This window comes from Rhineura floridana, chromosome 3, assembly GCF_030035675.1.
Source record: "Rhineura floridana isolate rRhiFlo1 chromosome 3, rRhiFlo1.hap2, whole genome shotgun sequence".
NCBI classification, from domain to species: Eukaryota; Metazoa; Chordata; class Lepidosauria; order Squamata; family Rhineuridae; genus Rhineura; species Rhineura floridana.
Window position 1 is genome coordinate 14402956 of NC_084482.1, and position 17554 is coordinate 14420509.

At 45.6% G+C, this 17554-nt stretch overlaps 1 protein-coding gene across 4 annotated transcripts in view; it reads left to right on the top strand.

The window, feature by feature from the left end:
- The first annotated feature begins 1210 nt into the window (after positions 1 to 1210).
- PPP1R1A (protein phosphatase 1 regulatory inhibitor subunit 1A) overlaps positions 1211 to 17554 on the top strand; it is a 118471-nt gene continuing 102127 nt past the window's right edge. Inside the window, exons 1-2 of one of the 4 annotated variants that reach the window (XM_061614551.1) lie at positions 1396 to 1464; positions 6099 to 6139. In XM_061614551.1, coding sequence (XP_061470535.1) covers positions 6116 to 6139 — 24 coding nt within the window. In that variant the 5' untranslated portion in view covers positions 1396 to 1464; positions 6099 to 6115. Of the gene's footprint in view, positions 1465 to 6098; positions 6140 to 17554 lie in introns of all 4 variants that reach the window. The other 3 variants (XM_061614549.1, XM_061614548.1, XM_061614552.1) reach the window with 3 other exon arrangements.

The following is a 17554-nucleotide window of genomic DNA, read 5'->3' on the forward strand; positions in this document are numbered from 1 at the left end:
ATTGAGTGATGCACCCTGTTTTTCCCTGCTCTAACTTCTGTTGAAACTGCTTATGTTCTAATTGTATTTTAACCTGCCGTGGGATCACATGATGAAGAGCTGGCTAAAACTATGATCAATAATATGGTAAATAAATACATTCTCTATCCAGCGCCTGTCTCAGCTATGCCCCCTGCACAGTGTGTCAGTCTATCTCAGGTTTGGTGTCTTAACATGTGCACCATCTCTGTGAATGGTGTACACGCTCATTGAGACTGAGCGTGTCTCAGGCTGTATCCATGCAGGGTATCTCTGTCTATCTCTCAGTGGACGCTGGTCCGATGGGACAGAGCCCCACCAACATCAGTCTGCCCTCAGCCAGCCCCCACTTGCCTGACTTCTTACAAAAAGTGAATCTATGGGGTGGAAGTGCCTGTTAGTTTCTTCCTCCTTAGTCTCAACGTTGCCCTTGTAGAACTCAGCAGGGAGGAGGATGGGAACAAAACTAGCAATAGTTGGCTCCACTTGTGATTGGCTCTGCCTCCATCCACTGTTGGGCTCCCTGCCTTCCACCCTACCAGCTGCAATGGACAGCAGCCACCACTCCAACCTCTTTTGTTCTGAGTGGTTACTCCCATGTCCTATGTCCTAGCTACAATTTCCAACTTCTGGTGGTGGTTATTTTTCAACCTGGACAGTGGGTGGAGCCAAGGGTGAGTCAGTGGGCGGAATCAAGGACCATACGGGTGCCTGTCAAGTTTTTGCCCGGTCAAGCAGAGGAGCCTCGATTTTAGATAGGACGCCAAGAAGCAGGGCCCAATGGATTCTAGCATGTCAGGAATGGGATTTGGCAGATTTTGTCTTAGCAGAGGGCAGAGCAAGGTATAGGGGTCAATATCGTTTTTTGAAAAACCACCTTGTCTCGAAATACCTGGTGTATTCAGCGAGATACATACCTGATCCCGCACCCGAGGCAATAATTCCTCATGGGCCGGTAAAATACCTGCTGGCTGGAGGTGGGCATAGCTGCGTTTTCTCGCTCGCTGACGCGTGCGCTCTCCCTCTTTGTCGGGCATCTCGCTGGCTGCTCTTGCGAGCGTCTCTTCCACCTTTTGTGTGCCTGTGCGGCTCTCCCAGGCGCCGTGCGTGTATCTGTCGGAGGGAGTGGGTCGGGGGGCGGGTCGACGGCCCCAAGCAGCCAATCGCAGCGCCCCTTGCGTGTTGGGGCGGGAGAGGAGAGCACACTGGGTGGGAAGGAGAGCAGCAGGGCGCGCGCAGACTGGACGGAGCAACGTGGGCGAAGGGGGGAGAGGGTGTCTCTAGCGCGGCTTTGCAGAGGGCACCGCGGGATCTTGCTCGCTCCTGTACGCTCCGCGGCGGCTGTGCAGAGGAGGAAAAACCGGCATGGAGCCCAACAGTCCCCGCAAGATCCAGTTCACGGTCCCGCTGCTGGAGCCTCATCTCGACCCGGAGGCGGCGGAGCAGGTGGGTGGCAAAGCCCCGGGGGCCGCCTGCCTAGCATTGTTCGGTGCCGGGGAGTTATTTTCTCTCTCACCACCTCTCCAAGCTCTGGAGTTAATAGAAACAAAGCCCAGACAAGGCTTAGCCCCGAGACCTGTTTTTCGAGGCTATGTGGGTTTTTCATTCTTAGAGTGCCATTCTGGAGTCATCGTGTAGCTCCTGATCCCTAAGCTTGTTACTCGGGAGCAACCCCTTCTCCTTCCCCCCTCCGCTTGAGTTCACTAGGCTTTGCTGGCGAGGACGTGAGTTTAGGAGCCCCTCTGAGCATACGCAGAATACCTTCCTCTCGCCAGTGAATAACCAACCGCAGGCATCTAGGTTAAAAAAAGGGGGGGTTCCCCGTTCTGAGCGTGTGACCTCAGCTGGGTTTTCAGCCCCGGCGGCTCTCATTTTCGAAGCTGTGCTGTCTGTCCCCACTTCCCGAGATGTCTTCCTTGGCATTCCTGGTGCATGGGACCTCTTTTTGTCGAGGGGCTTTCCTCAAGAAGAGTCTCTCCTGGAGTTGGGTTTACTGTCAATGTTGAACGTTTCCACTCCACGCCTCTGCTTTACCCAACTCCACAGAAAAATGTGACCTGTCCTCTTGTATTGGCAGGGGCACGGTCTAGGGTCTGTGTGGGGTGAATTCTGTGGGTCTGCTCGGGAGTGGGGCGGGGACTGAGTGCTGGGGAGGGATGATGGCTTGTGGGCGTGGTGTTTGTCATCTTCGTCATTTTGGGCTCTCAGTAATATGTAGGTCACTTCGAGAAATTTGGAGTGATGCAGGTAAATTTGTGGTATTGCAAGGTGCCATTGCTAACGTGGGAGCCCAGTTGTGGGAGGTCTTCTGATAGTGTCGGGGTGCCCCATCTTAAGGTTTGCATTATGGAACTGCAGGTTCTATCTTATGCATTGAAATGTCATGGGGGTTATTGGAAGTTGGGGAGGGGGGATGCCTCTGGGTGGCTGTGTTGCCAAGGCTTATTACGATGCTACCTTACATTTGTAGTATGTTTCTAGACATATATCTATCAGATAGCTCAATCAATTTACTGAATACGTCTTCAAACCATATCAAATACAATAAAAACCAATGCAGATAGCAAGTAACCCTGTTCTCTGTAACATTTCTTCTCATTTTTCTTAGCTATTAGCTTTGCTGTCTTGAACTGTAGCATCTTGCGCTCTGTGTTTGGAAGCTAATTAGTTAGCTACAGGAGGCTGTCCTGTGTTGGTGACAGGTTTGTAGGATGGAAAGATGTCAGTAGATAGCTGCTGGGCTGTTTATTGGGAGGGCGCTGAAAAGCGGGGCAGGCTGTTCACAGTCAGTCATGAGAGATTGTGGCGGAGGTCTGGGATCCGCACACTTGCTCTGGGGATACTGTGTACAGGAAAGTGAATGGAGACGTTCTGAAACGGAGTGCAAAGGAGGGCAGGCTTCTGTGGCTATAATAGTTGCTGAAATCCCCTATTCTGCACAACTGTTAAATGTGTTCAGGGAACCTGGTGCTCCCTTGTGTCTGGTCCAGAGTTCACACACACACAGACACACACATTTGTCACTGGCCCTTGTGTGCTTTCTAGAGCCACTTGCTCTGAAGACATACCAAGGCTTCACATTTATCTTTATGCCATTACAATCATCATCAGCTCTGATTTTTGTAGGAAAAGCTGCTGTTAAAGAGCCTGGAGCAGGTCATAATGTTTCTTTTTCTAATCAGTTGGCAACCCTGTCTACAACTGGAAGCCCTTTGGGATATGTCACTTTTGTGTTCTATGCAGCATCTAGCACCCTGTTAGTACTAAATGTTAAACATAAAGGACCGCACATTGCATTCTGGAGTTGTTTGGGTAGCTTGAAAGTACAACTGGTCTATGGCATGCACGAATATGAGTTGTATTATTGGAGGGGGGTATTTGGAAGATCAAGCATAGCTTACCCAACTGAGTAGACGTTACGGATGGTTGCCTGGGACTGCAGAAACACAGGATAACTGTGATGAATCCTCTGGATGTGGAAGCTGTGGCCTTCCCAGAGTTTGTTGGACTACAACTCCCATAATCCCTGATTGTTGGTCATGCTGGCTAGAGCTGATGGGAGTTGGAATCCATTCACATCTGGAAGGCCACAGGTTCCCATCCTTCCCTGCTGAAGGAGGAGCACAATCTTATTCCCCCACCCTGTTCTTGAGACCTTGAGACAACATGGACTTAGATGGGTGAGGTTAACTTATTCAAATGCAACACCCTTTTATACACCAAGGCTGGGGGATCTTGGATGCAAACACCCACCATTGTCAGGGTTGCCCACAAGGGAATATGGCCTTGGGCTAAAAAAGGTTCCCTATTCCTGTTATATACTCTTGTATGCAACTTCCTTCCAAACACTGGAAGTGTCTTTATAGTTTACTAGATTTTATCCAGCTGTCCCGACAAATTATTGTTTTCCAGTAATTCATCATTTTTTTTAAAAAAGAGAGAGGCAATGCCTTTTGGCTTTCAAAACACGCACAAAGGAAGGGAAGTGGAGGGGAAAGGTAGAGGGGGAAAATCAGTTCTTTTAAGACTGGAAATAAGTCAAGCAAAAGGAGTCCCTATCGGGAAAGCCCTGGAGGGAGGCGCTGGTACATCCCCATGACTGGGTGCAATAGGGATAGTGAAAATGTGGTCCTCCAGACGTTGCTGGACTACAGCTCCACCCTTCCCTGGCCATTGGCTATGCTGGATGGGGCTGATGGGAGCTGGAGTCCAACAACGTCTGAAGAGCCACAGGTTCCCCATCCTTGGCATACAGCAAGAAGGGGAGCACAAGGAATTTGACAAGGGAAATAAAACGTCTGGGCCTGCCTTGGGAACAAGGCAGTTGCAGGGACTGAATGTACAGTATATTGTGGTGTTTTTTCCAAAATGAAGTCAGCAGGCCTCGGGAGAAGGTGCCAGAAAGAAGAGTTTTCAAGAGAAGCTAGCAAGAAGGTGATCATGCACCTTTAGCACAAAGACAGGACACATTTCCTGAATGCTTTTTATCTTTAGCACATCAAAACTCCTAGAACGAGAGCCTGATCTGGCATTAGTATTCAAATGGATTTTACCTGGAGCAATACCCAGGTAGATTCTACCCAATGGGGAAGGCCCAGCACACACTGGTAGAGCTTGTTTTGAATGCAGAAGGTCCTATGTCAGGGATGGCTGACCCTTGAGGTCCATAGGTTTCCCACCCCGTCCTAGATTCAGTCCCTGGCATCTTTCATGCAAGGAATGTGGAAACCAGGCTGGGAAAGACATTTTGGAGATCCACTGTCAGATGGAGTAGATATACTGAGCTTGATAATCCTGACTGGTTCTGACTTGGTCAGAGGCAGCTTAAGGTGACCTTGCTGCAGTACACAGGACTTGGTGCCCTCCCCTGGCTTCCTTTCTTCTCCTCTTCCTTACCCTGTGGAAAGCCTGATGGCTGGTGCTTTGGTGGCTTCCACTCTGCCTGACTTGCCACAGGTGGCTGGCCATAGTCCCTGACCCTTCCAGGTCACTGTGACTGGTCACCTCCCACATCCTATAGTTACCTAACCATAGTTCGCACAGGAAGGATAAGGAGATGTTCCTTTCTGATGATTATTTTGCTGCCTTGGACTAGTTTTTTTTCTTTGTTGTAGGAGCATGTGCATCACTTGCTTTCATGTGGCTTGGTGACTCATGGCTTGGTGAGTCACAGGTGGGTCTATGAATGGACTCACATTTAAAAGTCTCAAGGTGGCTGATCCACATTTGCATGCAATTCTGCAGTCATCACATGATGGCCAATGTGAATGTATGAACCAGCCCATAGGGATTTAATGGACCAGAAAGCCATGGTGGTGCCTGTAGCTAGTTCAGTTGAGTTATAGGTGCTTTGTTCAAATGTTGCCAAAAAGAATGGGGCTATTTATTTTTCAGTATAGCCTGCTTTATCCAAATGGAGTAACAGCCAGCTTTTTAGTTTAAAATTATGTCCTTACAGTTCAAGCAGAAAAGCCCAGGGAATTGATTTTTTTAAAAGTTGACATATGTGTATGCACACGTTGCACACACAATTCATAGATGTAGGGAAATCAGAAAATAGGATGAGGTGAGTATGAGAGGCATATGTGTCCAAATGTTTCAACATTTGCTGTAACCGTGATGCATAAAGGAAGAGACAGAACGCTCAAAGGCACAGTTCGGCAACCTGCAGCTTCCAACCTGATTGTCCCTGGCCTCTCATGCTTTCTGAAGCTTCCCCATCCGATCAGAGTTCCTTCCTTGCCATTTATTTCCTCTTTATTTCCCCTGGCTTTAAAAAGTCTTGTCCGCTTCTTTCATTGTACTTTCAAAACAATTGGAAGGAATTTTGTTTGATAATTTTTTTAAAAAATCTTGATTGTAAGGTTTGGGGAGAAACCCTGAAGCAGAGTGATCCCTACTCCAGAACACTTGCAAGGTGATCTCTATTCCAGATTAGTTAATTCAGAACGCTTTTGCTGTCAGGCTCCACCCATCATTGTGGGTGACTTTGCCCACAGATGACATGCTGCCCCTGACAGATTACCCCTGAGGGTCATCTAAGGGAGGTGACCATTGACTTTCAATCCATCCCTTTACAGATAAGCAGGACAAGAGAATGATTGCCCGCCCCTGGTCAAAGGTAAGTGAAGGGTGGGGTGCAAAGGGTTAGGTACGATCCTACCCAGATGTTTTCCACAGAGTGTGAATTGCAGGGGGAGGGAGTGTGGGTATCTTACCCTTTTTGTGGCAGCCCTTAACTTTTTCTTTTCAACAAGGGGACATGATTTTGCTAAAATTGGATGGTATCTGTGGATTGGTCTTGTAGATTTAATTAAGCCCCTGCCCTCTTCCATAATTCAAGCACTAGTTGTTCACATCCCACAAATGAGGGCCAAACCTCTCTTTGTGTCTGTTGCTCATCAACAGATTTATTGATTTGGTGACCACATTCCACAACTGTCTTTCTGTCTTTTTTTCCTGGAATCGAGCTATTTTTCCTCATCACTTCTTCATCTTTCTTTCTTTTTTTAACAGAGAACCATGTACAGTCTTGATTTCAGGCATTGTAGCAGAAAGTGTCTTGTGGCATATATTTACTCAAGAAACTTAATCTAGCTTTTAGCAGGTTTTAAGTGTCATAAATTTATCACTAAGCAAGTTTAACTGCAAGAGCCACAGAATTCTAATTATATGGTGGTATTAGAACCTTATCAAAGGTGGACCTCTGAGATGGTACACAAATTTGGCAAAATCTATTACTTTAACCTGTAGGAGAGGTGGAAAGTATTGCCCCACAGTTCAACATAGGAAGCACATTATAATAGGAAATAATATTTTAGTTGTATCCAGTGCTAGTTTTATTCAGAATTAGGGATAGGATCCATTGGCTGAGCTGCTTTGAAAGCCTTCCTTTGACCTAAAAGGCAGTATCAATTTGAATTTCTTTGTCCACATTGCTTTTACTGGTCTGATTTTTTCCTTCCAAAAATATCAATATTAATATTGATATTTTGAAAGGAAACCAGCTCTGCATCCTCCTCTTCCATTATTATAGATTTGGCTTGTTCCTCCCAGCTTAGATTATTCAAGTGGAGGGAGATGGCAGAGAAAGAAAGAGCTGTACTGTTGTGCTGTGAGTAAAATCAACAAAAGGACAACACATCTTAGGGGATATTTGGGGGGAGGAATCTGGTGTCGGGGAAAGCCACTGGAGTTCAGAGCAAACAGAATCACTCCACAAAGATGAAGAATATGTGGACCATGGGGGGCAAGGGGTTAATCCAAATTCAGCTGAATTCTTGCCCATCCCTACTGAGAGTAGACCAAGTAAAATTAATAGACATGTCCAACTTAAGTTTATTCATTTCAGTGGGCTTACTCTGAATAGGACTAGCACTGGCTACAAGCCTATATCTGTCTAACTAACCCATTATATCTACTCTGGTAATGACTCTCCAGAATTCTAAGACAGAGAGAGGCTTTCCCATCACCCTGTAACCTGATCTTTTTCTAACTGGAGATTCCAGGGATTGAACCTGGGAGGACCTTCTGCATGCTTTTTAATAGACAAATGGTCAGGGAATGCCTAATCACTTTGAACGAGTTCAAATCTCCAGGGCCCGATCAGGGCCTGCTCCAGGAACGCCAGGGCCCTTGAGCATCAGCTTGCCCTGCCCCCCCAGCCTGTGTGTGCGTGCGCGCAACCCCCACACCCCCACCTACCTGTCTGCTGTCTTTTACCATTGCATTTAATGAAGATGGCGGTCGCAGTTTCCCTAAGGGCATGCATCTCTGCCATCAACTAAGATGGCAGCAGGGGCTTCAGTGCCTTAGGGAAACTGCGGCTGCCATCTTCATTAAGGGCAATGGTAAAAGACAGCAGACAGGTAGGTGTGGGTGCGTGGGGGGGAGGTCACGGATCACGGGAGGGGAGCGGAAGGGCGGCTGAGGGGCCCTCTGTAGCTCCAGGGGCCATCTGGTCAGTGCCCCACCTGGCCGCCCTTTAGAACCAGCCCTGGGCCTGATAAACTGCATCCTAGAGTATTGAAGGAAATGGCTGAAGAACTCTCAGAACCACTGTCTATTATCTTTGTGAAATTGTGTACTGGTGAAGTGCTGGATGACTGGAGGAGAGTTAATGTTGTCCCTATCTTCAAAAAGGGCAAAAAGGAGGAACCAGGGAACTACAGACCATTCAGCCTAACATCAATCCCTGGAAAAACTCTAGAGCAGATTATAAAGCAGTCAATCTGTAAGCACCTTGAAAGCAGTGCAGTGATTATTACAAGCCAACATGGATTCATGAAGAACAAATCCTGCCAAACTAATCTTATCTCATATTTTGATTGGGTAACCTCCCCTGTAGACTGTGGGAATGTTGTGGACATAATATATCTCGACTTCAGCAAAGCTTTGGCAAAGTGCCCCATTCTGATTAGCAAGCTAGCTAAATGTGGGCTGGATGGAACAACTATCAGGTGGATCCACAGTTGGCTCCAGAATCGTACTCAAAGAGTGTTTATCAATGGTTCCTTCTCAAACTGGGCGGAAGTAACGAGTGGGGTACCACAGGGCTCGGTCCAGGGCCCAGTGCTCTTCAACATTTTTGTTAACAACTTGGATGAGGAGGTACAGAGCATGCTTATCAAATTTGCAGATGATACAAAATTGGGGGGCATAGCTAATACTGTGGAAGACAGAAACAAAATTCAAAGGGACCTTGATAGGGTGGAGCATTGGGCTGAAAACAACAAAATGCAATTCAACAGGGATAAATGCAAAGTTATACACTTAGGAAAAAGAAACCAAATGCACAGATAAGATGGGGGATACTTGGCTCAGCAATACTACATGTGAGAAGGATGTTGGAATTGTCATTGATCACAAGCTGAATATGAGCCAACAGTGCGATGTGGCTGCAAAAAAGGCAAATGCTATATTAGGCTGCATTAACAGAAGTATAGTTTTCAAATGCGTGAAGTATTAGTTCCCCTCTATCCAGCACTGGTTAGGCCTCATCTTGAATACTGTGTCCAGTTCTGGTCTCTGCATTGTTGGAAGTGGGGCAAGAGCAACTCCTGTTTTGTTCTTTTGTTTATGTTCCATAAGGGTCCTCCAGATGGATAGGCTTGATTACCTTTACCTGTGATGCTCTGACTAACTCCCTTCCATCGCTAGACTGATACATCTTAGGGAGCTTCTCTTCTTCAACTGTCCGAAAGAGAGGAGACACCTCTGTCTCTGCGCTCTCTCTCCTAAGCCATGAGGGCAACTCCCAAGCCTGGGCATTGCGCCTCCAACTTAGTTAGTTAGTTAGAACTAGGTATGCCTTTCCTGTCTACTATGTATTTCTATAAATAAAGTAGCTTTTCTTATTTTACCAAGTCTTAAGTCTCAGTGATCTCAGTGCAGGGTAAAAGCCAGCTACTTAGGTGAACGCACACACTGGCACACATACATTTTAGACCGCTGACGTTCTGTGCTTAACAAACATACAAATTTACACAACACACACTTCAAGAAGGATGCAGACAAACTGGAACAGGTTCAGAGGAGGGCAACAAGGATGATCAGAGGACTGGAAACAAAGTCCTATGAGGAGAGACTGAAAGTACTGGGCATGTTTAGCCTGGAGAAGAGAAGACTGAGGGGAGATATGATAGCACTCTTCAAGTACATGAAAGATTGTCACACAGAGGAGGGCTGGGATGTCTTCTCGATCGTCCCAGAGTGCAGGACAAGGAATAATGGGCTCAAGTTGCAGGAAGCCAGATTTCGACTGGACATCAGGAAAAACTTCCTAACTGTTAGAGCCATACGACAATGGAACCAATTACCTAGAGAGGTAGTGGGCTCTCCGACACTGGAGGCATTCAAGAGGCAGCTGGACAGCCATCTGTCGGGAATGCTTTGATTTGGATTCCTGCATTGAGCAGGGGGGGTTGGACTTGATGGCCTTATAGGCCCCTTCCAACTCTACTATCCTATGATTATATGCAAATCATGTGCTCTACCACTGAGTTGCAATCCCTCCTGCTGTACATTGTTCCTTCTATTTCCTGTTTGAAACCTGTATCCAGCCTATGCTTAGGTAGAAGATTGATCCCAAGGTCTGTAGATTTCAATTTGATCTTCAAATTGTTTAAGGAGCCAAAGTCTCCAACATGATTGCAGCATTCTATAGTCCAGGAACAGGAAAGCAGTAGCCCTCCATATGTTGTTGGACTCCAGTTCCCATCAGCCCCAGCAGGCATGGCCAATGATCAAGGGTGATGGAGGGCCATTCCTGATGTAGCTCGTTTCCCACATTCCAGGATGTCAATTCGTCCTCCTGTTCTCTGCCTCACTGCTCATGCTTCCTTTGAACTCTGAGCCACAGAGCCCACCACATGTTCTTAAATCCTTCTTTCTGTTTATGAGACCCTGCCATTCTCTCTGGTAACCTAACACGTGAGCTGAGAGTTCACATAGCTATACCAACTACTGTATGTGATGCTGTTGAGAGATTGCATAAGCAGCTGTAGTTCAGTTTGTGTGACAGGTGGTTTGATCAAACGGATAAACACACACACGTGTATAAAGTTGGCTTCAAACGGCCTAAATATAATGTGTGAATTGACTCATAGCTGGCACCTGTTTATTTTTTAAAAATCTAATTTTTCAGTTCAATTTGAATTCTGAGGGTGGCTTACAATTATAGAATAAAACGATAAAAAATCATTACAAAGCTAGAAGCAGAGGGAAGAGATAAGGAGCAATTGAACACTAAAAGCAGAAGATGATTCATAGGTCTAGGTAAATAAAAACATCTTTTTCTGGCATCCAAAATGGGGTGGCTACCATGTGTCCTACTTTACAGAGAACAGTCCTCTGTTTGAAAGGCTACCCAATCTAAATCTGGTGTCATATTTAAAGAACCCTGAGAAGGGAGAGCAGGACGGGCCCTGAAGTTGCCCATCAGCAGTTGGCACTTGGACAGCACACAGGCCACTGTCTTCATCTAGGGTGAGAGGTGTTGTATTTCTATTCAAATGATAGTATTGATTTCCAAATCTGCATCCATAAGCCAATAGCCCATATAGTCCACGATCCTGTCCTCCCAGTGGCCAATCGGAAGCAAGCAGGACCTGAGTGCAGCAGCATCCTCCCCACTTGTGATTCCCAGCCACTGTTATTCATGCCACCTCCAACAAGGGAGGTAGGACACATCAATAGCTACTAGCCATGATGGCTAGCCGTATCCTCCATTGATGCATATAGATTAGCAATACAAATGCCATGCAAATCTGTGTCCATTTTTATTTTTTTTGAGATTTTGCCCAAAAACAGGAAATGCAAGTGGCTGCCCTAACCTGAAAGATAAGGCTCTGTTTCTGTTGGAATGTATGAGGTTCAACTCCAACTTGGTGGGTTGAGGCTGCATGGGGTTAATAAGGGTAGCTAGAGAGCTAGACCTCTTGCTGGTTGAGGCTATACCTATCCCTTTGATCCTGCTGTCTCTTCCCTTCCTGCTAGGCTGATAAGCAAAGGAATGTTGATATCAGTTCCTTCCCGCCTTTCTCAGTGTTCTCTTTCTCTCGAGAGGGGAGCAGACACCTTCTCTTTGTCTCTCCTCTCAACCAGGATGAGGGCAAGTACTGGGACCAGTGCTTGCTGCTCCAGCATAGCCAGTTAAGCTAGATATACAACTCTTTCCTATCAAGCATGTACTTCCAGAATAAAGTAGTTCTTTCTTATTTTAAAGCTTAAAGTGTCTGTCTGACTAATTTGCAGGGAAGGTAGAATCTTAGCAAAGATTCACACACATACACACACAGCTCGCTCAATACTCTCCGTTCCGCAGTGCTACGCAACTTTGCTATGCATCTCAATAGAGAGAAATTCCGACAGTTTCAGACTTGTCTCTTGGGGCGGGGGGAGAGGGAGAGAACTCCACAAGCTTTGTGTTTTCACTCCTGCTAAGGCTCTTTTCCTGGTCATCACCTGTGTCCTCTCCAAAGACAGGAACACCTGGAGAAGGACCTCTGAAGATTATCTCAACACTCAGGCAGGTTTGTATGGGAGTCCTTTAGACACTCAGGCTTTATCTAAGGTGTATAGGGCTTTAAAGGTTAAAACGAGCTCTTTCAATTGTGCTTGGAACAGGACTGGTAACCAGCGAAACTGTTTTAAGAATTTATAGTGAGATGTCATCTATCAATTCTTGCAACTGTATTTTGGGCCAACTGAAGTTTCCTAGTAGTCATCGAACGCAGCCCCACACACAACATAGTGGTGGTAATTTAATCTGGAGGATAGTAGAGCATTGATAACAGTGGCCAGGCTTTCTCTGTCCAGGAGGGATTGTATCTGGTACACATGGTGTACCACGTCCATGCCACTGAATCACTTGAGAATCCAAAGACTGGACTGGATCTAACAATGTTCTCTAGCTGTGAACATGATCCTCTTGGCAGAGGTAGCCAACATGGTGCTCGTCAGGGGTTGCTGAACTACCGCCATCCGTGTAGAGGGGTTGTAACTCAGCTGTATAGCATCTGCTTTGCATGCAGAAAGTCCCGTGTTCAATCACTGGCATCTTGAGGTAGGGCTAGGAGAGAACCCTGCCTGAAACCTTGGAGAAGCCATTGCCAGTTAGTGTAGACAATCCTGAGTTAGATGGACTAATGATCTGATTTGGTACAAGGTAACTTCCTATGCTGCTTTGGTCATGCCCATGGGGCATGCTGGCTGGCTGGATAGGTTTTGGAGTCCAACAAGTTCTTGGCCATCAAGCTTCCTGTGACCCTCCATATGCTGTTGGACTCCAATTCAAATCAGCCCCGGGCAAGATGGCCAATGGTCAGGAAGTCCAACAACATCTGGAGGGCCACAGGTCTCCTACCCGTGCTCTGTGGGAAGTGCAGTCCCATCCAAACTAGATTTTCCAGATTAGACAACCACCTACCATCTGTACCTCCATCTTGTTTGGATTAAGCTTCAACCTCTTGAGCCTTGTCCAGTCCAGTCCCGAACCCAGGGACTGATTCAACACAAGTACTGATTCAGATGAAAAGGCAAAAAAAAGAAAGAAAGCTGAGTGTCAGCACACTGATGCCACCTCGCTCAGATTTTATGTAGACGTTGAACAGCATAGGAGGCGAAATATAACCCTACCACTGTCTGGAAATTAACATCCAGATGGGGGCAAAACCATTGAAGCATGCTGCCTCTGATATCCTGACAGCCAGCCCAGAAGGTTACAGTGGTGAATGAGGCTGAATGAGAGATCCTAGAGAAATGGCAGGGTCACAGTCCCCCTGTCCTTCTCCCAGAATAGGTCATCTGTCAGGGTGCACAGGACAAAAACCAGACTGAAGTGGATCTAGACAATCAGTGTTGTCTAGAGTTGAATCACCACCACCCATCTGAGCATTTTGCCCATAAAGGGAAGATTAGCAGTCAGCTGATACTTAGGCTGCTTCTGAAGCTGAATAGGTGGGCGGGCGGTTGAATAGGTTTCTGTGGGGAATTGGTGGGATGTTATTGCCCCACAAAAGATCTCTGCCCCTCCTTCTCATACAAAATCAGCAAATGTGTGTATATCAGTAAAAAAAACCCCACAGTGCATAGAACGGAAGGGGTTTTTGCTGCATAATTTTTGCTAATTTTATCCTAAAGCATAGGATAAATGCCCTAAATATAGGATAACGTGTTTATGCCCTCTAGGAAACTAAAGTATCCTGGTGATTGGGAGCGATTGAGCTTCCAGAACGAGGACGCCCAACTGTTGCAACAGAGCTGGCAACCCCTTCCTCGGGTGGGTCTGGAATAGCAGGGAGGATCGTGTTTCAGGGCTATGCAATATCCTGGGAATAAAAAAGGGCAAAGGGATGCAATGGAAAGGGTTGCCAAGAGTCATAAACATATTGACCAGCTGCAGCGAAAATGGATTGCTTGAAAGGGCTGTCCAGGCAAAGGGCAGGGGGAGTTAGGATGCAGCTTGTTAACCAGGCCATTCAAACCAATGATCTATGCACCTCCACTGGGGAGAATTTCTATGTACAATGAACTACGCAAGTGCCAGAAACTAACAACAGACATGGCAGCATTAGTCAACGTAGCAAGGCACACAAAGAAGAAAAGCTAATGTGACAGGACCAACCTAATGAGGTCACTGACATAGTAGGCTCTGCTGCTTATCTTTCTTTGGCTGCATGTGAAGCAAAATAAATAAAAGCTTTAGTCAGTAAAAAAGATACATTGGATACATCTCATGCTGATTCATGTTATCTGCTTCTGGGATCTTCAGTATGTGCTAAATCTCAGATCTAGGGCTGTAACAAGGAGGAAGGAGCTGCTACCCTCCCTGGGATCTTTTCAGCTTGTTCTCTCAATGTTCAGCCATCACTTTTTTTAAAAAATGGAAAGCAAGTTTCGAGCCCTTGTGGAACATATTGTGGGGTAGGGGGAGGAATGGCTGGCAGTGGCTCTTGAGGATTTCAGATGGGTCTTTTCAAGCCCTTCCTGTAGATGCTGGGCATTGAACCAGGGACCTTCTGCATGCAAAGCTTATGCTCTGCCTCTGAGCAACAGACTACCCCCTTAATGGGACAAGTTAGATACAACTAATTTGACGTCCCACTGCTTTCTGTAGGACTTGGTCATGAGGACTAGCTTTAGCTGGATTGTATTTTTGTCAGTTTCACATTGCCTCTTCAGTATTAGACACACACACACACACACACACACATGCTCATACAAAGGGCCACATCTGCCCTTTTTTGGCTAGTGAAGGGCCAGGTGGAGAGGAAACATGGTCCATGCATCCGCTGGAAGCACTGTCCATCTGTCAGTTCTCGAGTTATGCTCCCAAAGCCTTAAATCTGTGATTGTCTGGACCCACTACTCCAGAAAGAGTTTTTTGAGGCTGATTCTCCCAGCCAGCAGCAGCTTCTGATGTTTCCTGTTAGTGTGTAAGGCTATAGAATGGTACCATGGGTTTTCCAGTAAGGCAGGTGCATACATTCTGAAGCCGAAGAAAGACACCTGTAGTAGGTGCCGTCATCTCCTGGGCCAGCACATAATTAAACTTTATGAATTTGCTTCTGCAAGTTGTAATAATGGCCACCAACCTGGACAGCTTTAATTAAACAAATCAATGGAGGGTAAGCTATCAATGGCTACTAGTCACAATGGCTCTGCACTACCTCTAGTACAATGCCTCTGAAATGAACACCAGCCACTGGGGAACAGTAGCAGAAGAGGGCTATTGCAGTTTTCTCCTGCTTGTATACTTCCCAGAGTAGGGTTGCCAGGTCAGAAGCATCCCAAACCCTGAGATTTTGGGGGTGGGTCCGAGTGATGTCACGGGGTGGGTCTGAGTGATGTCATGGGGTGGGTCCGAGTGATGTCATGGGGTGGGTCCGAGTGATGTCACAGGGCGGGTCCGAGTGATGTCATTCAGCATGATACATTAAGCATCAACCATAGTTGCTTGGCGCATACAGTTCATACAAAAACATTTCTCTGATTGGAAATTAAGACAGAAATCTTAGCTGAGCATTTTAGCATGTGTTTTTAAATTGTTTTTAAAAAAAATTAAATTGTGTTTTTAAATTGTTTTTTGTGTTTTTAAATTTGTATATTTGTTTTTATTGTTTTTTATTGCTGTAAACCATCCAGAGAGCTTCGGCTATGGGGCAGTATATAAATTTAATGAATTAATTAATTAATTAATAAAAAGATGGAGCCTGGGTAGGGAACATTTAATCTAGCCAATTCGCTTTTGGCAAGGAGGGTTTAAGTGCCCTCAGGCCAGGCCAGTCACCAGAAGGCCATTGTAGGAAGAAAGGAGCCTAGTATTGTGGAGATGTTAGATGGGAGCACTCAGGAGTAGAGATGGATGCCCCCGAAGAGCTGCAATTCTAAACACGCTAAGGGACTAAGCCCCATAGAACTCAATAGGACTTACTTCTCAGTAGATATGGTTTGGATTGTGTCGTTGGTAAAGCTTGACTAGAGATGCTCTGCAAAGATAGCCATATCCAAGTACGGTTGGCAACCCCCTGCCTGGAATGCCCTGCCCCTACCTTTTAACATCCAAATTTCTTTACAGATTTGACCCTTCACTTCAGAAAGAGGTTTGAGTAATGAGAAAGAAGATTCTCTACTCTTTTCTGTCTCCCCTGTGGGCTGCTATAAACTCACTTCGTCAGCCAACCCAATTCCAGTGAATATAATTGACAGAGAGAAAGCACACATGATTTGGTCTACCTTCATAGGCAGCAGCTTGGGAACAACAATCGCAGCCACACTGCCCAGTATGTGAATTCTCTTTTACCACTATTGGACAAGAAACAAAAAACAAGGTGCATCATCAATGGGTTTAAGAAGGTTGAGCGGAGGGCATGGAACCCCTGTTGTTGCTTCTATGGATGAAAGGGAGTAAGGATAAAGGTAAATGAAATGCAAACAGAAAAAGAAAAATGAAAGACAGGGATGATTTCTTAAATGCAATACCATACCAACCACAACAAGATTCCTACGAGTAAGGCAGAAAACTAAGCAACCCACAACCTGTCAGGATTCCTAACCATAAACCAAAACTATGAAAAATGAAGAAATATTTGTATAAGTATGTATCAAATATGTTTATTATTTACACAACCTGTAAAGATATTTATAGTGCAATCCTATGTTTATTTATTCAGAAGCAAGTCCCAATGTTCAGTGGGGCTTACTCAAACAGGGACAGAACTGCAACCTCAAGTGATAAGTAACTTCATTCGCGCAACCCAAAATTCTGAATCATGTAACTTTAAGCTGTTTTGCAACTGTTTATACTTGTTTTTGTGGTTATTGGATTTTAAAGGGATTTATTTCTTATTGTGAGCTACCTTGGTTTCCAGACTGCAACCTTACCTCACAGGGTTGTTGGAAAGATTCCCATGCATACACACACACACTGGATATGTAAGAATACATATACTCCATATAATAGTTTATTGTCAAAACCAGTTGATCATTGCAGAATATTAAAAAAAAAATAATCAGTATTAGATCCCTACATAATAAAAACAGTGATACCTAAGTAAGCCCTGCCTAATTGCTTTAAAAATGGAAAGGGAGAGGAAGATATACAACACAAACACAATTCTTTCCTATGTTCACTCAAAAGTCCCATCAGTGTACAGCACAATCCTAACCATGTCTACTCAAAAGGAAGTCCTATTGAATTCAATGGGGTTTACTCTGGGTATATTTACTCTGGAAAAGCAAGTACTAGATTAAAGCTGCATATTGGGAAGTTTGCAAAACACTGCCCTCTTCAAAATTTAAACCTGTCTGACTCCTACACACAAGAGAGAAAAAGACTGAAAGCTTACTTATTCAATCTGTGAGATGTTCAGAAAAGCAGGAAAAAGCACCCCTTCTGAGCCTTGGGCCAGTCACTGCCTCTCAGCCTCAGAGGGAGGCAATGGTAACCCCCCCTCTGCACACCGCTTACCATGAAAAGCCTGTTCATAGGATCGTCATAAGTAGGAATTGACAATTCAATTTGACTCTGTTGTTT